The sequence below is a fragment of the Trachymyrmex cornetzi genome, unplaced genomic scaffold (genome assembly GCF_001594075.2).
Source record: "Trachymyrmex cornetzi isolate Tcor2-1 unplaced genomic scaffold, Tcor1.1 scaffold99, whole genome shotgun sequence".
Taxonomy (NCBI): Eukaryota; Metazoa; Arthropoda; class Insecta; order Hymenoptera; family Formicidae; genus Trachymyrmex; species Trachymyrmex cornetzi.
In genome coordinates, this window is record NW_017300343.1 from 79744 (window position 1) to 104462 (window position 24719).

A 24719-nucleotide genomic window follows, 5' to 3' on the forward strand; every position below is an offset into this window, starting at 1 on the left:
ACTATATAATACTTATATATATACTATATAAAACTTATACTAATATAAAAATATCGTATTTCTCTCTCCCCCCGAATCTCTCGTCTGCTCTTCCACAAAATACTAAATATTTTTTATTATACACACACATACACACACACACACACATACAAAGATAAACTATTTACTAATTGTAAGTAATATGTATGCACTAGGACACATTTATATACACAGTCCTCGTTTAAATAAACGTAACCTCCAAAGGTTATTCATCTTCCGGTAATTTACGTTTATTAGATTAATCTGTTTGATGTTAATTCTTTGAAAAGTTTCAAAAAGAGTATTGTGTTCAAAAGAAGTATTTTTGTAGCTAAATAAATCAGCGAGGCATTAATCTCTAATCGGTTTATTTTCGATTGATGCGGTAAAAAGTAGTGGCATCGCGAATATCACCCACACACCATCTAATCGTTCTATAATCCGACAAATACATGCAATATGCATGTGAATGAAAATCGTTGACAAAGCATTCACGTTTTACCTTTAACGCAGATAATTCGGGAGTGCCGGAACACGCTAATTCACATTGTTATCGACAATAGCGCAAAATAGTCGACTAGTAGTCTTCTAGACTAAATTTACAGAAATATTATGTAAAGCACATTATGCCGATTGCATGAATCTAAATCATTCATAATAAACTGCCGCGCTAATGCATCGATCGTTTCATGCAGACCTTGCCATAGAAAAGCAAATAGAAATAGATATACTTTTACACGAGTAATTTAACGTTATTTTATTCTTTTATCTTTTTGTATTTTAAAGTTATTCTACATTATTTATTTCTTCTTAATAGTACATAAATAAAATTATAAATTGCATGTTACACACATTGCATCTAATCTTATTTATTACTAATTTTTATGCAATGGAAACAAAGTAGGCATTTTACATTTTCGCGGATCACTATATCCTTTCCGAAATATATGAAGAATTAGTTTATTTTTTAAATATAACTCTAGAATTATTTTAGATAAAAGTCAGAATCTTATTAACTATATCAAAATTTTAAATATACCAATTTTATAGAAATGTTATTTAATCATGATTTTTTAAATACATTTACGTGTTTTAATCATTACATAATTTAGTAATGAATAAATCAAGAAGAGTTTAGACATTTATAACTTAAAGGGATTAATCGCTATTTTCATAAGACGTTTTTGCGCGTCATGATTGATTAATTTCTTTCCGACTCCAGCTGCGAAGGCGAGCGTGACCTTTCTCAGCCCTTATCCCTAATTTGTACTACGACGAATATGAATGAAAACAGCGAACGGAGGTCTCGTGCCAAATGCGGCGCGACACTTCTATGTAATGAGACAGTCCGGGCTCTCTGTGCCTGCCACATCTGAGGTCTACGTCTCGTGTCGCACGTGCACCAACTAGTCACCAGATGAATGTGCCAGATATGGCGTTGTGCCGGCGTCTCTCGCGTGCCTCCGGACAGCGTTTATTGTCCTTTGTCTGTGCATATATAATGCACACCGGCGAGTAACAATAAGAGAAATATCAGCCACTTCCTCTGGTATTGGCAATACATACTTTAATTAGGTTTACCGGACGGTAGTCTGAACTGCAGTAACACGGCTAGAAAATTTCTAAACAGGATTTAAATATTGCTATTGAATAGCTGTGATAACTTAATGTATTGGAAAGAATAATGGCCGGTATTCATAGTCGGATCTTATATTTAAGACAGTCTTAAGTACAGTCTTAAGATGTCATGAACCAATCAGAAGACCGCATTAGCGTCTTAAGACATTATTTAAGACGGCCTTGAAATAAGAATCGACTATGAATACCTGCCAATATCTATTTTAAAATTAAATAGAGGATAGAAATGTAAATATATCACTGAAAACTACATATCCACCTTGAAACTAAACGAGTGAGTCAATTATTTATTGATACACAATAAAATTATACTATTAGATAAGTAATATTCCAAATTAAGCAAAGAATTATTAAATTTGAATTGCAAATAATAAGAAACTATTCCTTCGATGTTTTAAATTATATAAACAGACTTAATGTGTCTTATTATGCAATATTTACGATATAAAGTGTAATAATTCTCTTCCATTTTTTACGCTAAAAATTTGCGATGCCAAGAATGAAAGAAAAAAAAAAGGAAAAATAGGGCGAGATCGGTTTCCATTGCTCTGGAGATTATGTGCGATTCTACGAGCGTGATATACCATCGTGCGCTTAATAATAATGATTCGCGGTTAATTAACTAGAATAATATACTGTGTATTTTATCGTACGCGTTCGTAGATAATACAAATCGGTCGTGGTTACTCCACAGCTTTCATGATTCAGACGCCTTCCAAACACGAATGTATCGCTTTTGCGAATTAGTGCCGCACGCGCGAGCAAGCACGCGAACTTATAGCGGCTTCTTGATGAGGCGTATTAATTCAACACCTTCGCGTCCAGGCTCTAATTATCGCACGATGGATAAAACATAAGATTATAGCGGAAAAATTAATGGAAGCGCTGGAATGTAGCGTAGTTCCGAAAGTCCCGTAAGATTTACTCTTTCTTGGCAAAACTTCACGAGCGAAATCTGTTTTATATTAAATTGTTTTTTATACATCCATTTATATGTCTAATCAGTCTTTTACTATAATTTTAATGTATTTTTTATATACTGAACAACTCTTTGCCGTTTTTTCTCTCTTTTTCTTTGCTGCAAAAGCGTTTAACTTTTTATTCAGTAAATGAGTTTTTCAGTAATCGTCTAACACTGACCTTGGTGCGAGTAATCGCTATTCATCCCATAAAATAGCGCATCGCGACAAGGTTGATTCTTTTTTATATGCTTTTCGCTATTCGCAGCGGTTTATCCGTCATTTACGTATAACGTGTGTCACCGTATCATATGCGCCACCATTTCTCGTGTATATCGCATATGCAAGGCAACATGGTGGTTTCGTTGCCGAGTTATAATTAACTCTATCGCAGGGCCGCACTAATATCATCTCTGCTCGGTTCTACATCACAATTTCGTGCAACTGGTACTTATTATCTGATGAAAAAGTGCAGTAATTGCCGAATACATTGCAATATGTAGCTCTTCATAAAAATTGTATGAAAGGCAATTTTATTAACGAAGAGACAGTGTTCACGCAATTTTCCTGTAGTCTGTTCCTATAAATGTTGGTTAAAAGTTAATTAAAGTTTTATAGATTCTCTCTCTCTCTCTCTCTCTCTCTCTCTCTCTTTCTCTGTAGAAATGAAACTATAAATTAATTGAACTTATTTATTTTAGTTTTTTTTTAACTGTGTACAACGTTATTCTGCGAATTATTATATGATCTTTTTTTTTCGTAGAATTTAATTACATTGATTCTGATTACTGAATTCTGTTCATTTTTCAGTTCATTATATAAGTTTAGATATTATTAATCGCCGTTAATTAATTCAAGTTTCTTGTTAACAAGATGCTTATCTAAACCGCGGAAGTTTTCGAAAGTTACTAGTCCAAAAGAAATATTCACGGTCTATAACTTAGAAGCCTTTGTAAAGAAGCTGCACTAACCCTCGCTCCGATGCACCCGTTGTTCGAAGATAAAGCATCTTCCGCAGGTTATCGATGGCTTAGAGGAAAGCTGTGAGCCATGGCTTAACTTTTTTCCTTTTCAATACCGGTACTCGTGATATGCCGATTGTAATGTTTGCTTTTTATCACTGCAATTATCACTTGATATTCTTAGATATGTCGAATAAATAAATAAAAAAGAACATTTTGTTAAATATAAATATTTTATAAGTAGAACAAATTTTTTTTTGTTATATATACGTATATAATAATTTACATAAACAAATAAAATTAAAAATGCAAAACTAGACAATTAGGTAATATATCTAATTTCTAGAAAAATATGCATACTTTCTAAATAATATTAAATATTGAGTGATAAATTTGCGAAAGAGGGAGGATGAAAAAAATAATGAAAAGTATATAGATTCTTAAAAAAACGCGACGCTGTACACTCTAAAAAATATCGGTGTGGATTTAACACCCATGCGGTATCCATATAATTTTCACTGTGTTGATGTTAACATCAACATTGTATGGATTTCAAACTTCTGGTATTTATATCAACATCATCATAGTGTGGATTTAAAGTTCATGGTGTTTTTAACTCTACATCATATCGGTGTTAATATTAACATCAACATGGTGAGAATTACATAGACACTGCTATTTTTAAGAGTTTATTATTGCACGTGCCATGTTGTACAACTCAACTTTGATAGAAACGGAACACGTTGTTTGTATCATTTATGCTAAGTGTACTTTAGGGCTTGAAAATATGAAAACTCGAGAAAACATGCAGAAAGAAAACCAGGACGACAGATCCTCTATCTAGTATTCAACGTATTTTAAATGTCATTGTGTATATACATCGCAAAGGAGAATTTTTGCTTAGATCATTGTAAATAATGGAGACTGATTTCCGTTATGATTGAGTTTTCGTTTCAATCGTGTGCATATAAATTGACAATTCATTATTCGAATTTCTCTGATTTCGTTGTAGTATAACTATAGGATTAACTTTTGGACGGATTAAAAATGTCTAAAGCAAAAACCTAAATATTATCAACATTAGTTGCAAACTTCATTGGCATATTAGATAAGTTCTGAAACTCATTAGGTGTAGTAAGCCTTAAACCTAAAGAAACTAATCAATCACATAGTCGAATATGAGAAGAATCAACTATAATTTCTTAAGGTTTGAAGTTTACTACACCAATTGTGTTTCAGGGCTAAAATATCTCCTGACACTTTTTATTTTCTGTGAGACTGAGATTTAACACTTCTTTAATTTCATAATTACATGTCACGTCAGTTATCGATCATCTGATTAGTTATTTTTGTTGCTACCATTAGTGGTAATATACGCTGGTATCTAGACTATTACGCTTCGATATGGAAAGTATAGTGAACGTTAAGATGCTTATAACGTCTAGTATACACAATCCTTCGCGTGTATCATTATGGGTATGACCTATATATCGATTCATCGACTGCAAAGTCGACTCTTCGGCGGTGTTATCTAAAGATACATTGCCGCGATGGAACGTCAACAGCCGACGATGCCGATGCACGCTTATGTGCGTGTAAATACGCACTTGCGCTTGCTACACACGACGCTGATTGACTGGCCATCCTTCGTATTTACGAGCGCCATAAAGACCGATTCATTACTATTATTGTCGAGTGTTTAATCCAAGTGAGTAGTCATCCTACAAGCGCGTTTCGCTCGAATCGAAAATTGTTTTCTTTCAACGCGGGTTATTCTGAGAGACCACCTACAGATTTCTCGGTTAATTTGCTATTCTCAATCTTTACCATTTTCAGAAAGGAAATGATCGCGTTAAGAAATAAAGTCTTTTGAAACTGATCGTCATTATGCACGGTTTCAATGCAACCACGATTAAACGTATGATATCAAGCTTCGGATATATCCTTTCATGCCTCAGGCACATAGACGTTTATGCATTCATAGAAATTCCTGAAGACTTCTCAAGATTTTTATCTAACAATAGACGCATCTAATATTATTTTTTTTTTTGGTAAGATATTTATATATTCAACTTCAATCATTAGACCTATTCTTTTCAATTGTATTACGCTTTCTTCTGCTTCCTTCCTCTTTCTCCAAAAGTCTGCGCACACAACTGTGTTATTTGAAATGCAGAAAGTGTCAGAATAATTGAAAAGAACAGGCTTTGTCCCTATCTTTAACTTTCCGATGCATATACACGGAAGTGAGTTACTTCAGCCCTTTGTCCACCAGTGTCACGTAGCTATTAGCATAATTTATTAAATTTAATTTTACACCTAAATTTTACTTGTATTCACTTTATATTGCCATTTTTTATTTGACAAATGCGATAAAAAACTTTCTAAATGGTAATTACTCCTATTGGATATTGGGAAAGAAATAACTCTCCATTTTCATGTTAAAACAGTTGCAACACTGTTAATAAAAATGAACAATCCATCTATCTCTCGGCTACAAAAAGAATTTAATTTCACAGCCACGCATGGTTTCACAGTTTGCTCTATATTTTTCACTCGTACAATTTTAATCGCACGTTTGTGACGTATTTAGGTCGTGATGTGCAATTTCTCGCGGACATTCGCAAAATTTCGAAACTCGAAAATTCTTTTTTAATATTTTATACGTTCCATTATTTCTTAATCAAATTCAGTAATTAATTCTTTTGAGAGATAAGCAGATTGTATAAAAATATTTTGTTCAACAATAAATTACCTCATTTTTCATATGAAAACAATTTTAAATATTATATTTAAAAAAAGAGGATAACGATAGAAAAATTTTTATATTGTAATGTGAGCTAATTTTTATAGAATTGTGGTATTGTGTACGTCTAATTTGCTAAGAATCGTCAATGTCTATCGCATGTATCGCCGAAAATGTAATTATCTCCATTAGTTGGCTTTCATTGTTGCACTCGTAAAATATCGCTTCTTCCGATCGGTCATTGTTCGAACTCGCCGTAGTGCTCCCATTGCGCGAAATTTATCTGACAAGATAAAAGGATGGGGTTATCAGTGTAACCAATCTGCGATATATTCTTGCTAACGCAATTTGCACACGAATCGCGATTTACGAGATTACGAGGTTACAAGATTATAACACAAAAACCAGTAAATTTATTTTCTAGTTCGTAGAAGATTATAAATTTTTGAAGTTAGAATTGATGCAGATGTGTTTCAATTAATTCTCAAGTCCTTATTCAAGTTATTAATTAAAATTCTTGAATGTGCAAGCTAATTTAATTTTGAATACCCACTTTATATCTTTAAAAGAGTGGATCTTATTATTATTATTAATCTTTTAATTTTCGCAATTGCATTTGAATAAAATATAACGTTTATCTTTCTTTTTTGATATGTAATTTTTGATTATGTAATATATAAACATTGAACATCTCTGGTAAATACAAAATTGAGCTAAATCTTATCTTGATTTGATTTAATTTGCAATAATAACGACAATAATGAATCCTTTCGTGACTTTAGTCCCTCAATTCATACAGTAATTTCTCTGCAGTTGCGGGTGACATGTCTCAGCTTGCCGAGTGTTAGTTCGTGAGTACTAACGATCGAAAGATCAAAGCTATTTTCTGCTAGATGCATTTGATGCGTATACGCGCGACATGATCGAAATATTTGCGCACTGCGTGAATCCGTACTTGAATGTACTCGCTAATGTGCGATATGGGTGAAAATATGTGAATATATAGAGACTGAGATGACTTACGTACATCTCTCATGTTCCTTTTGCCAAGTGCCATATTTGCGCCTGAAAATATACAGCATCCATTTGTAAGCTGCGCCTTTACCTCAAAGCATTATCGAAAGCGGAGTAATGTATCGCGAATGACGAATGAAAGTCGCGATAGCTAAATGCGAACAGCTCATGCATAGAAAATATATGAGGCGATTCACAGCTTTTCATCATTATTCTATGAAGATTCTTCATATAAACGAATTGGAGAAATTTCTTAACCGCAGTTTCTAAATTGAAAAGCGATTTCGTGAATAATACCAATTTACACAAATAATAAATTATAAACTTTATATTTGTTGTATATTTACATATTTTTATATTATTGATCATAAAGTCGCTTATTATAAAATTTATAATGAATTATAAATTTTATCTACACATGGGTTATGTTTTGCTGCATGGAGAGAATTTTTTTTTAGAGTTTACCCTGAAAATATGATAGTCATGGGACAACATTATATTTTGAAGAATTTTAATGTAAATCTCTCTCATTCATTAATAAAACTATAATAAAGTATAAAGTAAGTTTGATTAATTTTACTGAAGTGCATGGTAAAAATCTTTAAAATATTGTGTTGTACCACAACTATTATATTTTCAGGGTAAATTTTAAAAGAAAAAAATTCTTTCCGTGTATAAATGTTTTGAAGCATTTAATTGATGAAATTGAAGCGTTTTATTGATAAATCAGAAGGAAGAATTCTACTAACTGACCAATTAAAAAATGCTTCAAAGCATTTACAGTATCACATTGATCGTATTTATAATTATCTCTAACAAGAATATAATTATAAGTTTTTTTTCATAAACATATTTGCATGTCTCGAGACAGGCATATCCATCGTTCTTTCTCATCTATACGATCGCTCGATAGCACGTCAGTGCTTGGTAATTTGTAGGTCGCCTCATCATTAAGGCTAACTCAATCTACGAAAGCGCGACTCTTGGCTTTGCTGGCTTGAATTGGAAAATGCGACCACGTGTGGATAATACGCGTGGGGACCGATGAATTCGTTTCCACGATTATCTCAAGTCGTCATTTGTTAAGCATAAATGACGATGAACAGAGGCGTCTTTTAAGCCCTTCGCAGTCGCATCTCAAACTGATTCATACGAGATCGCGATAACAGGAAACGGCTAGAGCATTGTAGAAGAGATGTAAATCTCAAAGAAGCTGTCATCTGCGTACATGTTGCAATTAATAATGTTTTTGTAACATTTATTAATATTTTTTATAACACTATCTGTGATACAAGATGTAGATAATTACTAATATTAGGACTCCCGCGTATAGCCATCACAGCCATATTGAATCGTTATGTCAGAAGCGAGAAATGAGACACTTCATGTTTATTACATGCCATTTATATATAAAAATATAAAGACTGCAATTTGGATAAAACAAAATGATAAGATTGCTGTAAAACATTTGTAAACAAAAATGAACGAAAACTATGCTTATCCCTCTTGACATTCAATAAATAATCGTAAAAGGCACGTATAAATAAAAAGCTACGCGCATTAAATAAAAGCACTTCATGTGTCTTTTATCACTTTTTACGATTATTTGCTGTCAGGAAGGATAAGCGTAGTTTTCATTCATTTTTACAAACGTTTTAAAGCGATTTCATAATTTTGTTTTATCCAAATTGTCTTTATTTACAAATGGCACATAACAAAAATTAACGTGTCATTTTTCGCTTCTGATATCACGATTCAATTTGACTGTGATGATTGCAGGAGTCTTAATTGCGATCTAATGATCTATGTATAATATATATAATAGTTACATTTGCTACAATTAACTATTTATGTGTCGCGACTTTTTTTTACACTTTGATTTCTCAACATATGCCTAAACTAAATTACGATCTTTAATAACTACGCAAATGCACAATTATAATAAATTTATAATATGATAAGCTTAACTTTATGCCGTCAGAGTATAAATAAAATTCTTTCTTTGTAATTCTATTTTTACCGTCGCGCGTCGTAATGAAATTTTCACGTTTAGCCTTGCGCTTGATTGCGCTTCCATCGGATATTATCTTTTCTCGAGCTTTTCTCTCCTCAGCATAAATTCCCATTTTCCAGCATATTACTTGTTTCCTCTTGCATCAAGTATAACAACCTGGTAGGATGTATAAAATGAAAACATGCTTGACGTTCATTATTTTAGCATCAGTCTCCGTAAAGCAAGAAGACAAAAAAGGAAGATTTTCCTATTATAATTAAAAGAACGCGCTGTAAAAATATATTATTTGAGACTCCGCTGCAGGCAATGAGTATGAAAGTATAGAACCCACACGGAAATAAGTGAATATAATCAGCAACGGAAATATTATGAAATCACACCGCGGGTATTCTTGATAAATATATTTCCTATACACGTATCCAATACATATTCTCTAATCTTAATGATGAATTTATTCTTTGTTTAGATTGCTAAAACTTAATTCATAAAAATGCCTTAGCTTCATTTATATAATCGAAAAATTATCGATACTTCAATACTTCTGTTAAGAAATAGCTGATTATACGAATTTTAATCAAAGAACCGGTTGGCAAAATAAAAATTGACGCGGCTGAGAAACCCTGTATCGGCGCCAGCGTAAAATCGAAACGTTCTCGACGGCAAAAAAAAACACGTCTCCTTTGTTCCCCTGCCGTGTATGTCGCGTTCGTGCATGCACACTGGCACGTCTACCAAATGTACGTACGTCTATAATCACGCACGGTCGAACGCGTGGCCGGAGACTGCTGCGTGCACAATACGACGCACTGTTCGACACGCATCAGCCATCTCGTCCACGTACAAACCGGATCGTGAAAACATGACGTTCAGAAATATCATCGTCTCTCCCATTTACGAACTTTTTCGGCCGAAATTTGGAACGGGTTCCGTTAGGATCGTATATTTATTTCTTAATTGGCGATTTCTTTTTTTTTCTTTCAACACCCAGAGAAAGGTTTCTTCGATTTAAAGAAATGTTTCTTTGCTGTATGATTAAAGAAAAAAATTTTTTTGATTTGAACGTTGTTTTGAAATCGAATAAAAAAAATTCATTCGATTTAAAGAATCATTTTATATTCAAATCAAAGAAATGCCTCGGCTGTTACTTTATGTCGTTTTTATTGCTTCGTAATTTAATTCTCTGCAAGTTTCTATGTACGTAATTCATGCCTGGTCGAATCGTCGTGTACCAGATGGTCAACGACTCGCTGTCGTGGAAATTATCTCTGACGGTCGGCTTAGACGGAATCCAAACACCGTTCATCAGAACGCGCATACGAGATTTCCAGGCGTTACAGAGCCGGCGAATTTAATTTTGTTAAAAGCATGAAAATGTTCCGACAAAATATTAGCTTTCAAACGTGCAGATTTCGGCTGTGTGTGACACCACAGAGGATTCTATTTTACTTCATATAAATGCAAATAACTATGTAAACTTTTAAAAACAGCAGCTCCGTGTATCAATATTAGTTTAACGATACTTTACTATTTTGATATACAGCCTTTGTCAAAAATGTTAGGCGTCTGTATTTTTTTATTTTATCTGCAGGAATTCTTTTACCCGTATTGTTTTCTATACTGGTTATTGATATTATATTTAAATTTAAAGCAGTGATGCACAACCTAGCTTTTTAAGAAGGGCCATTTTTTAAAATAGGTAAAATATTTCGGGCCACATAATGTTATTTCATTTGCAAAATAGAAAATATGACTTTATATTTTTAACTATGAGTTGGCGGGCTACACGAAATTTACAGGTGAGTCGCAAGTTGCATATTACTGATTTAAAGATTCTTGGAACGAAGAATAATTCAAATACTATAAATAAATTTGTGAGTAAAATATTAAATAATAGTTAATAATAGAATTTACTTCAGTTTACATTGTCAATTATCCATTCTGTAACTTATGCCTTTATACAAAATAATAAAATACTTAATCTAGCTATTGCTGTACCCTAAGCCTATTATTGTCACAAAAAGGATCAAGTTTATACAAACAATAATGGTTAATAAGATGTCTAATATTTTTTACCAAATCTATATATATCTACATAGAAAAATAATTTAAATAAAAATATACTTAAATAATTCTTATGATCGAAATTATTTAAAAAATGTAGCTTAGTGTGTAATTTGATAAAAAAATTTCTTAAAAATTTATTAAGCATTATTATTAGTCACTAATTGCCACCGCGATAAATAACGTCAGCTGGTAAATATCGCCGAGTTTCGCCGATGGCGAATTCCGCATGGTATTCGATCGAGTATGCGACTCTCGTCCGTACTTGCGTCCGTGCGTCGCCGGAAGTTGTGGCGGTCCTTACAAAAGCGATGAAAGCGAGAGAAAGAGAGAGATAGAACTCCCTCCTTGTTCCCGCGCGGTTCTCTACCTCGTATACCTCTTCGTCTTTGACGCGATCTCACCCGCCAATGACACGACAATCGCGATGAGGTTCAAGGACAGCACGCGACAACGAAGAAACGTTCTCAAGTCGGACGGATGCACCATGAACTTCTTCTCTCTCCGTGTGCACAATTCTTCTCTTTCCCCGCTTCTTCTCTCACCGGTGCTGTCTCCCGCGATGTCGTTTTTCTTCTGGCCTCGACGGCAGCGTCATATGTCGCCACCGTGACGACGACAACGACGACGATGGCGAAAGTCAATTATGTGAGAGAATCGCGCTCTAATAGACATGTGAAGTGTGCGATGACTTTTGCGAATTCTCAAAAGAGTGCTTTTGCTATGCCAGAGAAGATTCGTTGATTTTTTGCTCTCCTGCTGGTTTGTCCGGTGACTCTGCGTCATACGGAACTAACGAAGTTTGCGCTACGTCACAATGACAATGTCAAACACGATCTAGAGGCTTGAGCTATGGTTTCCTCGTTATTATATTTATTTGAGGATCTCTTAAACAGCTCTTAGACGCTCAATATTATTGTATAATTTTAAGTTGTTTAAAGAGGACATTAATAATATTGTATAATTATAATAATATTGTACAAAATAATTATACACATAAAATAGATATTTATTAATATCCCCTTTAAACAACTTAAAATTGTACAATAATGTTCTGAGAGTTATTTAAGATCTTCACACACATATTAATATATTAATAACCTCTTTAAATAAATTAAAACAAATAGTTTAGAGACTCAATACCGCCTTCAGACAATCAATAATATTGTATAATCAAATATTGTGCAATAATATTGATCATCTAGAGGCAGCTTTATATTATCTTGCGTTAAGAAGACACACAATATTACATTTGAAATCGAATGAACATAGACATCGGTCATGTTACGAATTCAAATAATAAAAGAGATACAGTGTATAATTACAGTATTAAATGTATCGCCTTCTAAATAATAGCTATTTTATTTCGGAGAAAATAATAAAATAATTATATTGAAAGAATGTTCGTTGATTAAATACCACATATAATAGTTTCATATATCAATTATAATTATTCAGAAGAGACAAATAAAGACATTACGTTCTCTGAGAGGTTGAAGAATTGATACTTAAAGTAGAGAAAACCGTTTAGTGATTTCTATATTCTATTTTCTACACTGAGAAAAAAATGCTGTTGATTCAATTAAAGTCTATATTACGGGCCGTCACTAACATAAGTAATTAATTCATATACACTCTAAATTTCTTGCAGTGAAATCTCACTTCAAGAGAGTAAAAATGCAATCACCCTTGAAAAAAAGTGAAAATATTTCACTTCTTGAAAAAAAAAGTGACGATCTTCACTCTTTTTAGAGTGAAATCTTACTTTTTTGGAATGAGATTCCACTTTTTGAAATGAAAATTCACTCTAAAAAGAGTGAAGATCGTCACTCTTTTTTCAAGAAGTGAAATATTTTCACTTTTTTTCAAGGGTGATTGCATTTTCACTTTCTTGGAGTGAGATTTCACTGTAGGAAATTTAGAGTGTATATTTTTTATTGACATAAAGGCTTTATTATTGAAATAATAACTTATGCCTTTTTTTATGTCAATAAAAAATATACATGAAGTAATCACTTATGTTAGTGACAGCTCGTAATATAGACTTTAATTGACTCAACAGCATTTTTTTCTCAGTGTATGCAAACAGCTTTCGCTGCAAGTACAACTGGCGCATTCTCGTACGGTGCATTTTGCACGAAGTTTCCGGCCAGTCTCCCGCAGAGGTAACTCGGTCAAATTTCACGCTGATAAGACCGTGAATATTTCACTTTGTCTCGGAGCAGAATGCACGCCGGAGTGAGCAACGCGCACGCGGAGCACCTTGCGTACTTGACTGCGGCAACCCCATAGGCAATATTTGCCACCATGGGGCCGTTATCGATCGCCCCTTCTGTTACCACGGTTTCAAGGCGGCCCTTATGTAGACTCTTACGGCCCCGTACGTATCCCGGAGCAAGATAACTTAACCGCGTAAAGTCACGCTTCTTCTTGAACGTGTGCCAGCGACGAATCTCTTTTTTCCAGTCACACTTCTGCGTTCGCAAGTACGTGACGACAGTAAGAAAAATCTAAAACTTTGTGTTCACGATACTAGAAATCACTTCGAAATCTCGGACGGAGAAACGTGGAAAGAAAAATTTAGTTAGATATAGGTCTGAAAATAAATTTTGTTGGACTATCAAAATAATTATGTAAGATATTTAAGCTGATTGCTAGGATATGCAAATTTTTTGCTCATCACGCTTGAGTTTTCTATTATAAATATTTTGATCAATTATTTTCAAATCTGTATCTAGCTAAATTTTTAGATATTTCGGAAAAAATCGTTCTTTCCATGGAAATGCATGCGTGAATGTAAGAGACAACACTTTAACACATATTTATAATTTTTTTTCTCTCCTCTGTTTCCACTATTAAAAGAAATACTAAGAGGTTTTCTCATGTTGTCATAAATCATGTTAGTTCGCTTATATACATAGCCGATAGAAACTAACATGATGATTACGGCGCCGGATATACTTATCGCTGGCGTAACACTTATCACCGATTGAATCGTATAACGAGCAAAACCGGCCGACGGAATTGATATTATATTACGTTGTTGCATCGTGGCAAACAGGGTCTGTCATTCGACAGAAATACATTCTTGTGTTGGCGAACATGTACTAACTGTGTAATACCTACTGCCAAAAGAAATTCCGAAATTCTCAAATAAAATAAATTAAAAATACAAACAAAGAGTAACTCTCGAGAATGTCAAAATAAATTAAAGTAAAATAAAAGAAATAAAATAAAAGGACACATGGAAAACAATAAAAATTTCTTTTGATTTTGACTGGAAATGTTATGTGATACTGTCATATATAAAGTTCGAAAAATCCATCGAGCTTTTTTTATCTGTAATGTTTTACCCTTATATTTTCTAAAACAAGCCGTCGCGTCGCTACGTTACGTCTATTTTTAGACGGATATTGCACAATAACATCTTTGATAATGTCGAGCGATCAATACAGCCAATTTCCGCCTTCAAAGTTTGCATTTTCCTACGTTGGAGAAGAAATCCCCGACGTCGGTGTGTGACACGTTCCAATTAACGAGAAGTCAATTTTACCTGCAGCTCATGGCCGACGACGTGTCACGGAGACGCGACTTTTTCACGCAAGACACACCCAGAAACCGAAGGAATTCGTGCTTCGTGTATCGGGGTTTATATTCATACTCAAAGGCACATACGAGCTCGTAAATACATCAATATTGCGCGCGTAACAACCCGATCTATCTTATACGTGAATGAGCTTAAATGATTTCACTAGTTTAACCATATAATTCAATTATAAACAGCTAATTCTGCGTTGGCTTAAATTAAGTCTTGTAATTGCAATATTCTTTGTTGAGAGGGAAATAATTTTATATCTTATACATATTCTTTTTTTTTATTTTGCTGGCAACATAGTTTTTAAACAGATAACGTTTTTATTGTCCCAAAAATCGCGATCAACAACATTGATGCACTTTGCATACAATAAGTTAAATTACAGATATAATGTATATTGTCCGTTCTCTAAATTTCCTTATTTCTTGAATGAAACATATAAAGTTAAAAAGATATTGAATTTTTGAGTATTTTTAAGTAATGTGAATATCTAACAAATGTGAAAATCTTACAAAACTCCTATTTTATAAGAAATATGGATTTATTTTATGCTTACAGCCGACATGTAAGAATTAGATTTGAAAAAATAACTTTGCTTATAAAAGAAAGTAAACCGTTTCTCTGCAAGGATGGAGCAAGTGTGTTTCGAGTTTGATCTGTAAGCCGGAATATATTCACGGTCTCTTCTACAGGTATTCAAAAGAGCCGCTTCGTTCTTAACGTCTACTAGTTTTGTCATGCGTCATCCTCAGGTGGTAGGGACGCGGTAAACCGGCTCTCTAAGCCTAAACAAACTTCTCTATCCATTCAATAACGCCGTTGAGTAGTCTATCTCGCCCCAGGGAAATGTATATACTCGCTCTATATTACGTATCCTAATCACTATAGATTCATACTTGTAATTGAATTCTACATTTTGCATATATATACTCTCGTACACTGATACACGCGAATAAACTTGAGGTTTTATTAGTATAACTATAATTCAATTACAAAAAGCTGATTGGTTCGAAAGTATACGATTAATTCTACGTTGGTTCAATAAGATATAATTAAATCTTCTAGTTGTATTTTCTATGATATCAGAAGGTATAACATTTACATCTTATATTACACAGAATGATGTATTAACAACATGAGTCTAATTGGAAATAATTTTGTTAACTCAATATGGTGTACTCTTGTTTTAATAAAACAAGTATTTATTTTGTTAATATTTTTATTAAATTAACAAGATTATTTCCAATTAAATTTACTATATCATTTTTCCCATGTATTTTCTCTTATTTTATTTTAACATAAATTTTAAAGAGGTAACATTTTTATTTTTATCTCCTGTGAGATTCATAGAAATAAATATACATGCATATACATTCTTTGCATAAATCCAAATGTGTAAAAAGTGACTTTAATATATATGCATCCGATTAATTTTTTAATATAATGTTATTTTTACACGAAAAACTAAATCACATACATATATTGAAGTCATTTTTTAACACTTGGATTTGTAGTGTGTTTCTTATTAATTTTGACACAGAGTTTTTTTCTCACTCGACCAGTGACTGTTTATTCGTTGCACTATGGCAGAGTCGACTAGTTAAGATTCGAGGAAATGACCAGGATCGGCCTTCAAGGTTATCTGTTACGAGAGTGCACGTTTCCTACTGGTCGCTTAGATGGAAACCTGAACCAGAGAAAGAAACGGTGGGCAGAACCACAACCAGACAAACGTCAAAGAGCGACTGTCTCACCTAGCCGGACATTTATCCGGGCCGTTGGCCTCGTGTGCTTCAGCACGTGGAAATTAACGTTGAAATTGCGAAGTAGACGTTTTCCGCAATTTTGCTTTCCGTCAAAGCTTGTCCTTTTTTGCGTGAAATCCGTTAAATAAGCAAATCCCTTTCATCATCTTTACAAGTTGCGACTATCTCTGATTTGCACATCTATAGTATGAAATTTTTTTCATTTTTAATAATCCACGATTCTCGTCGAGCATAAAGTGATTACTATATTATTTTAAACTTTAATACATACTATCTCGGTGATCAATAACTCAGTATTATTGCAACTTGCAAATTGTCATTTCGATAGAAATGAGCACTTCACAGATCAAAGTATATAGTATTTGTATTTAAAAAAATTAGCTTTTGAATGATCTCTCAAGTATGATAAAAATAATATTTTTATCTAGCAAACAAGATAAATAGTAGTTTGTTTCTTAATTGATCATTTACTAATGCATTTATCTTAAGTAAGATAAATAAAAAAAATAATAAAATATGTACGCGCGAATTTACAAAACTGCCACGCCCTTTATCAGCAAATAATGTCACTGTGTGGGCGTCACGCAATTGCGTATCGATCCTCAACGGTAGGACCTCGACCTTGGTCCTTGAAATGTCCCGGTGTATCGACCCTTTCTGAAACATCCTGTACAACTACCGCGAAGGGCACGGCTGCGATATTTATCGTGTTCGTCTGACCGTTAGGAACGGAAATGTAGATATATTTATAGAGAGTCTTTCGCCTGCACGGTTCCGCTTGATTTTTATCGACCATTTCTAAATTTGAAATCGGTATGACTAACTTCCGTATGTTGATCGATATAACGCGGCATAGAAAGATTAAATCTCTCTTTTATAAATTACAGAGAATAAAATGAAGTAATGTTACTTTGTAATGTAACTTAATAATTCAGTGTATAAGGTAAAACTATATTAACGATTTTAATTAGAGCAGCTTTTTAGATTATAATATCCAGATTATACTTATCTCTATTTTATATTTTAATTGCTATTAATATTGTATTATATCTAACTTTGTCCTACCTTATTATTAAATGCCATCATACACGTTAAATAAAGAAAGTTATATATACATATATCCTATATATATGTATAAAACTTTATATATATATATATACACACACACACTCTAAATACCTTGAAAAATAAAACAGCAAGAAAAAAGTCATCTTTCTTTAGATAAAAAGAAGATAAGTATATCACTAGATTTTTCTCTTTAAATCACACAGCTTTGTAATTAAATAGATATGGTATTTCACGTTTTATAATTGAAATTTAATTATTTGATAGAGGAAAGTCGCTGATACTGAGATAGAATTCCTAAAGAGATATCTTTTTATTTCTTGGAAACTGACTATTGTACTTTATTAATACTGATAAAGACACATATATATATATATAGTCTGTTTATATAATTAAAGAAATAAAAACTTATAATTCATATATTTGTGACTTGTTTTTGTACAAAATCAATTAAACAAAATTCTACAAATGCAAAAATAAAATTCTTATGATTTTCTTTTGCAAATTACATAATTTAAATAATTAGCTCCTACTATATATTAATATTACATCATTTTATATATTTGTAGTTTTCTAAATCAGTTTTATTTATGTATTTTTTTTGTAATATAATTTTAAATATATAAAATAGGAGTGCAGCGTAAATCGGCACACCTGTCTGTAAGATAAAATAATTTAATTTTCACGGTCTTGCATTATAGTGTCAAATAGTCCTACTAGAGCTAAAAATAATCATGTATTTGTAGAAAAACTTTCAAAAAAAGGAACTGTTTGCATCTTGCAGAACAACATAAAGTATGCATATAAATCAACAAAATATGTTTTATGTTGAAGTGAAAAGATTTTAAAAAATCTTATATTCATTCACTTGTATTTTATAAGTGACTTCTATAAACGAAAAAAAAAAAAAAAAACAGAAATATGTGATTTACTACTTACTATGTTAATTTTGGAGCCCATTTTATCATTTCCGCTTATCTTACGACGAAGTTTATTATTATTAACTTTAGCAAAATTAGAAACGGTATTATAAAAACTGCTATATTATCTGATAGTAGACACTTTCTAGTTTGTATTTTGTTCCTGAAGTTTTATTTTTAGCTTTTGTTTAAAAAAATACTCGTATTGTCTAAAAACAAAATAGCATCATTATCCGTGACTTTCCTTCAAATAATACTGTTAAAAAATATAAGTAAAACTTGAAGAATAGAAGCATAGATTTTTTTCGCCGACTTCTAGCGCATTAACAAACATTAAAGAATATTCAGAGACGAGAGTTGTATTCCTTGGTACTGCTTGTCATGCTTTCACCGATACAATTTTGTCTCGCGAAAGGGAGAGCTAGAGGAAGAGGAACATACATCTCTAAATTTATATGAGCCGTTTATTTTGAAAGTGACCTAAGTCCATTTAAAAAAAAAATGTTGTTTATGACAGCTAACTTCAAGTTGTACACGCTACTATAAAAGTCAACAACAAAACATTGAAAAATGGACTTAGGCCACTTTCAAAATAAACGGCTCATATATGAATTATGATGACATGTTATACGTTGTTGGAATTAATGGATTCTACAACGGAGGACCACCATATCTATATCATGTCGACGACGCGACTGTTTACCGCAAAATTTTGCCACTTTGCACAAAGAGACGGTGTCGAGAGAGAATCCAATATTGCGTGGGAGTTACTCATGGGGTTGGCAAGGGGTTCCAGCCCCGTCTTCGTCCGACAGGCCGACGCCCTCGCGCCACGGACATCGACCGTATTCTACCAGACTTAGAAATGACCAGACTTTTATTAGATAAAAAATATTTATTCTTCAAGAAATTGTAATACTACAAGTATTTAAATAAAAAAAAAATCTTTTTAAAAATATTTTTAGTGTGTTGCAAGTTTTTTCAATATAATTTCTTCAGATTAATAATCGAAAGAAAGTTGACTTTACGATATAATAAATTCCCAAAAATAAATAAAAATAACATATTATCTATTCTTGCATAATAATTTTTTATTTATTTAATATTGTCCAACATTTCGATTGTGTCGGATATTTTTTATTAAAATATCGATTTGCAGCATTGAGCGTCGAATAAAAAAAATAAAAAGTCAAATATTTTGCCATGAGATGAAAGTGTTGTAAGCATCCCTATTCATGCATCCCCATTCACGCCTCGAATTTCTTCCCCATCTAAATTACTCCGGTTTCAATACGCTTAGTTCGCGCAGCGTGTAAGAATCGAGATCGATTAACGAAGTTACGCTCGTCAAGACACACCCTCGGGTTGTAACCGCGTAAATTGCTACATTTTTCGACGAATGAAGACGAATTGTCTTATGCTATAGTGAATTACGAGCGCGATTCGTAAGATTGAGTTATTGCAGTCTGCGATTCCACTAATTACGTATATATCAACAAGAGAGGAAAGATAGAGAAGAAAGATAGAGAACTTAAAAATAAAAATAGACATAATATTATCAATTTATATAAATAAATATATTGTTCTACTTATATCATTGTAATTATTGAATATTTTATTTTACATAAATGTAGAAGTAATTATTACTTGAATTAATATTTTTGAATGTAATTCACGAATACAATAAAAATTTATGTGAATAAATGCTCTTTATTTATTTTGTTAAACAAGAATGACGAACGACGAAAATTGCTGAACTGAACTCTCGATGTCGTCAAAGGAAATCGCGTATCTTTCGCACGCGACGATTGCCAATTTCCGTTAATCGTTCGACGAATTCGTTGGAATCTAATTTTCTCCCTGCAGGCTTGGGAATATTTGGAAAATTTCCGTAAATTAATCTCCCCGGTATACTACCATAGAGAAAAGAACAAAGATGCGTAGAACACAAATTGTATAGTATTATATAATACTAAATGTCTTCATAAAACATTGTCTATTGTATCAATTATTCTGTTGACGTCGTATATATTAAGCTCAAGGCTTTTATATTTTAAGACTATTAGAAGACCTTTAACTATTATGACCGTCATTTAAATGTCAAGTACATGCAGGAGTGTCGTAATGACCGCGCCCTTTACTCTAACATTGATGTTAAAAATATATAGGTACCTAAGAAAAAATATTTAAAACTAAGGAAAGATTAAATTTAATACTTTATGTCAAATTTTAATAAACAAAAATTTTACATATAGAAGGAGTAACAATTGTTATATAAAAGTTACCAAATAATCTAGATAAAATATCAATTTCGTAACATTTCATATGACTACGTGCGTAATTAAAACATGCTTGCGACATTTATTATACGTGCTGTTTGGATTAAAAGAATGATATTTCGGAATTATTCGACATGCGAATTGGCTACGTCTTTCGCGAACGGTTTCGCAAGTCTCGAGGCTGTTATTGATCAGAAAGAAGGTTTGAAGCCAGAAGTAGCTGAGTTACCCTTGTCTTTTTCCTGGGTTTCGAGCCTGTGTTGCGCGCACGTGGCCGTCGCGCCCCATTCATAACAACCCCCAGCAACACCCTAAGATCACCCTAGCCGAGGTATACAGCTGTTGCCATGGGAGATATATCGGTACCTTATTAAGACAGTTCGATAATACCTACACTTCTCAACGAGTTTTATCGGCCTAATCGTATAATATAAGGACGCCGTTTATTGTTTGAGCGATGCTTTTACGATGCGATGAATTGTTTTAATGAGAATGCGGAGTTTGATGTCGAACGACAGCTCTTAATTGCAAATCAGTTTTCAGTAGCGCGCGAGATCTACTTTTTTCCTATTTATGTATTTATGACGCGTTCTAATTTCCTGTTGAAATCACGCGACGCCTGTTGATGTTACATTCGTTTTAATAGCGGAAGTTGCGACGATCATGTCTTTATCGTCTAGCACATCGTAAAGATGAGTATCTGCTTTCTGTTACAGACCTTTCGAAGAATCGTTTCAGTGAGTTACCGGAGGAAGTCACGGAATTTTCATTCCTCGAAAAGCTGCATCTTTATCATAATGCCATAAGAATAATCCCGGAAACCGTCGTAATGCTCCAATCCTTGAACTACCTCGATCTTAGGTTGGTACATAAACACACACACACACACACACACACACACACACACACACACACACACACACACACACACACACACACACACACACACACACACACACACACATTGAACTGCGCGATACAGTATCGCAGGCATCCTATATGATATGACGTTGATAACGTTAAGTTCCTGCTAGACTGCGCAGCATAATATAATTAAAAATTTTAAACACTTTGAAAGTTATTGGAAGAATAATGATTAACTACGTATAATTGTACAATTAATTATTGAGTGTACTATAATTATTCATTAAATAATTCTTTTGATTTAAAAAAAAGTTTCAATGAAAGAGACACATTTCGAATAATTTTTGATAAGCCGTATCTATTATAAAAAACTAATTCCATTTCTAAAATATTCTACGAATTGTTTATAATTGTTGAAATAATTTACTAAAATTAACTAATTGATATTTCTATAATTGATTATCCGTTTGAAAAAAGTTTCAACTTGCGAATATAATTTTAGCGAGAATTTATTTAAAGAAGATATTATAATTCACAGTCGAAACCAATTGACATCGCTACCTCGAGAGATATGCAGGCTACCCCTTCAGACGTTGCTAGTCGCACACAACAGATTAGCATCTTTGCCAGACGAGCTGGGCAGGATGACAGTATTGGCAGAACTGGACGCAGGTTGTAACGAAATCACGAGTCTTCCACCTCGAATGGGCGACCTTGCACAACTCCGGTCTCTAGACTTGAGGAGCAACTTGCTGGTGCACCTGCCTATAGGTAGGACCACCTTTTTAACGCGATCGCGCGATGTATACAACAGATGTTTATCACGCTCGGATAAACTCGCTGCTTTAATCGCGATTAAGAAATAATTGAATCCATCTGTGTATATTGAATCAATTTGTTCAATAAGTATTTGCAAAATAAATCTTGCCAAAAATCTACTGGGAATTTAAAAGTAACTCTCAGTAAATTAATTCTAACAAAGCCAACGCTCACGAAAGAGAGAAAGTCAATCTTTAAAAATTAATTCTAAATAAATCTTTTTATTTATTCGTTAAGCAAAATAAAAAAAGTTAATTTAAAAAAAAATGAAAAGAGATTTGAAAGAAATATTAAAGATATTAGTTATGATTGGTCTCTCAAAGAGATTAATATCTCAGGATTGATGATCAAGTGCGAGAAATTAAGTTTTTAAATTATATTTTTATATAGAACTGACGTACCTGAGGCTCGTGAAGCTGGATATTAGCGGTAATCGAATATCTGTGCTTCCAAACGAGATGAGGAAGATGAAGAGCTTGGTGGATTTTAAACTGTCCGACAATCCGCTCACCTCGCCGCCTGCCTCGGTGAGCATTAACGATCATGATTCGTCTGTGTTTTCGCTCAAATCTTCTTTCCGCAATACATATTCCTACGCTCTTTCCTCGACGGATTCTTTCTAATAAAACTGTACGCGATGTTACTTCAATTGAACTGCCGTTTCACAATCACAGACTGCCTACGGAACTGCTTGCAAGACCGATGCCTTTCGCTTCGTACTTCATTCGAGACTTTATTTGAATTCATGAATCAGTACCTCGCCGTTCAGAAACGTTTAATATCATTCTGTACATTGCCGGAAGGCAACAAGATACAAAGGAAACGCGAGACGTCTTTCCTTCGAGAATACCGGTCTCATATGCTAAAGTTCTTACTGCCGGTTTCAGCTATGCATTCGCGGGCGAACGCACATTTTCAAGTACTTGGAGAGGCAGGCAGCGAAACACGAGAGGGCCAGAGGCGGTCGAACGCGGCGGGCACCTCTAGATGCAAGAGGTCATGCGACGTTGGACACGAGGTCGCATCGACGGCACAACGTCGACAGTGGATACAGCACCAGCGACGGTGTCGACAAACGTTGGTCCCAAGAGATCCACAGCGCGGTTAGTTTCACCGTCGCTCTCGTGGCCTTTTCACTATCGCTACATCTCCTGCACACACTCTACAGCTACTTCTTCGCGAAGCTATTCGGCGAGTCCGCCGCCGAATTGCCCGCGGATCTCTGATCCAGTGCGGTCATATGAATAAACCGAAACACAAGCGCTTTCGCTTTTACTTTTTCGAAGGAAACTTTGAAGGATATAAATGAACATATTGTATTATATACATTTCAAACGGAATAAATATTTTTAATTGTTTTATTAACGAAGAAAATGCTGAAAGAGATAAAAGGATATTACAGTGGATTTGCATTTGCTTATGCATATAGTTAAAGGACTTATTTGTAAATAAAGAATTAGATATTAGTAGAGGTATCTATTAAAATGTAACAGTATATAATAATACAGTAGCATTGTAGAACATACTTTTGATTTATGTTTTTAAAATGCTTTAGAACAAATGCTTTTGCTTATCTAGGTACTTCTTTTTTAGAGATTTTAATTCTTTTATTCATATGACTTTTTAGAATTGTGTTAGAGAAATTATTATACAACCTTGACCATAAATATAAAGTACCTCTAAATATTTATTTTCAACAATTTGTATATTTTGTTCCTTCCTCGTTAGTCTTCCTTTTATTACTGGTTTTTCCAAGAAAATGCAATAAATTGAAGATGCTTTATACCGTAGTCAAGGTTGTGCATCTTTCTGTAAATTTCTATGCAATTTTTGTACATAAATTATATTGTATATAAAAAAGAGATTTGTCTGAGAAATGCGAGCGACTTCGCGTTTGATTTTTAATATAAATCATTGTATAAAGTGCACGAATAAACTTCTACTAGTGCGCAAAATGCACACAATCCACGATTTTACATGCCTCCTGTTGGCCACCGTT

The 24719-nt window shown here is 33.4% G+C and overlaps 1 protein-coding gene across 3 annotated transcripts in view; it reads left to right on the forward strand.

Annotated features, from left to right (window-relative positions):
- Lrch (Leucine-rich-repeats and calponin homology domain protein) overlaps positions 1-24719 on the forward strand; it is a 49893-nt gene that overhangs the window by 13202 nt on the left and 11972 nt on the right. For all 3 annotated transcript variants that reach the window (XM_018521555.1, XM_018521554.1, XM_018521556.1), the window contains exons 2-5: positions 21754-21898; positions 22440-22672; positions 23111-23247; positions 23608-23823. In XM_018521555.1, the coding sequence (XP_018377057.1) occupies positions 21754-21898; positions 22440-22672; positions 23111-23247; positions 23608-23823 (731 nt within the window). The remainder of the gene's footprint in view (positions 1-21753; positions 21899-22439; positions 22673-23110; positions 23248-23607; positions 23824-24719) is intronic.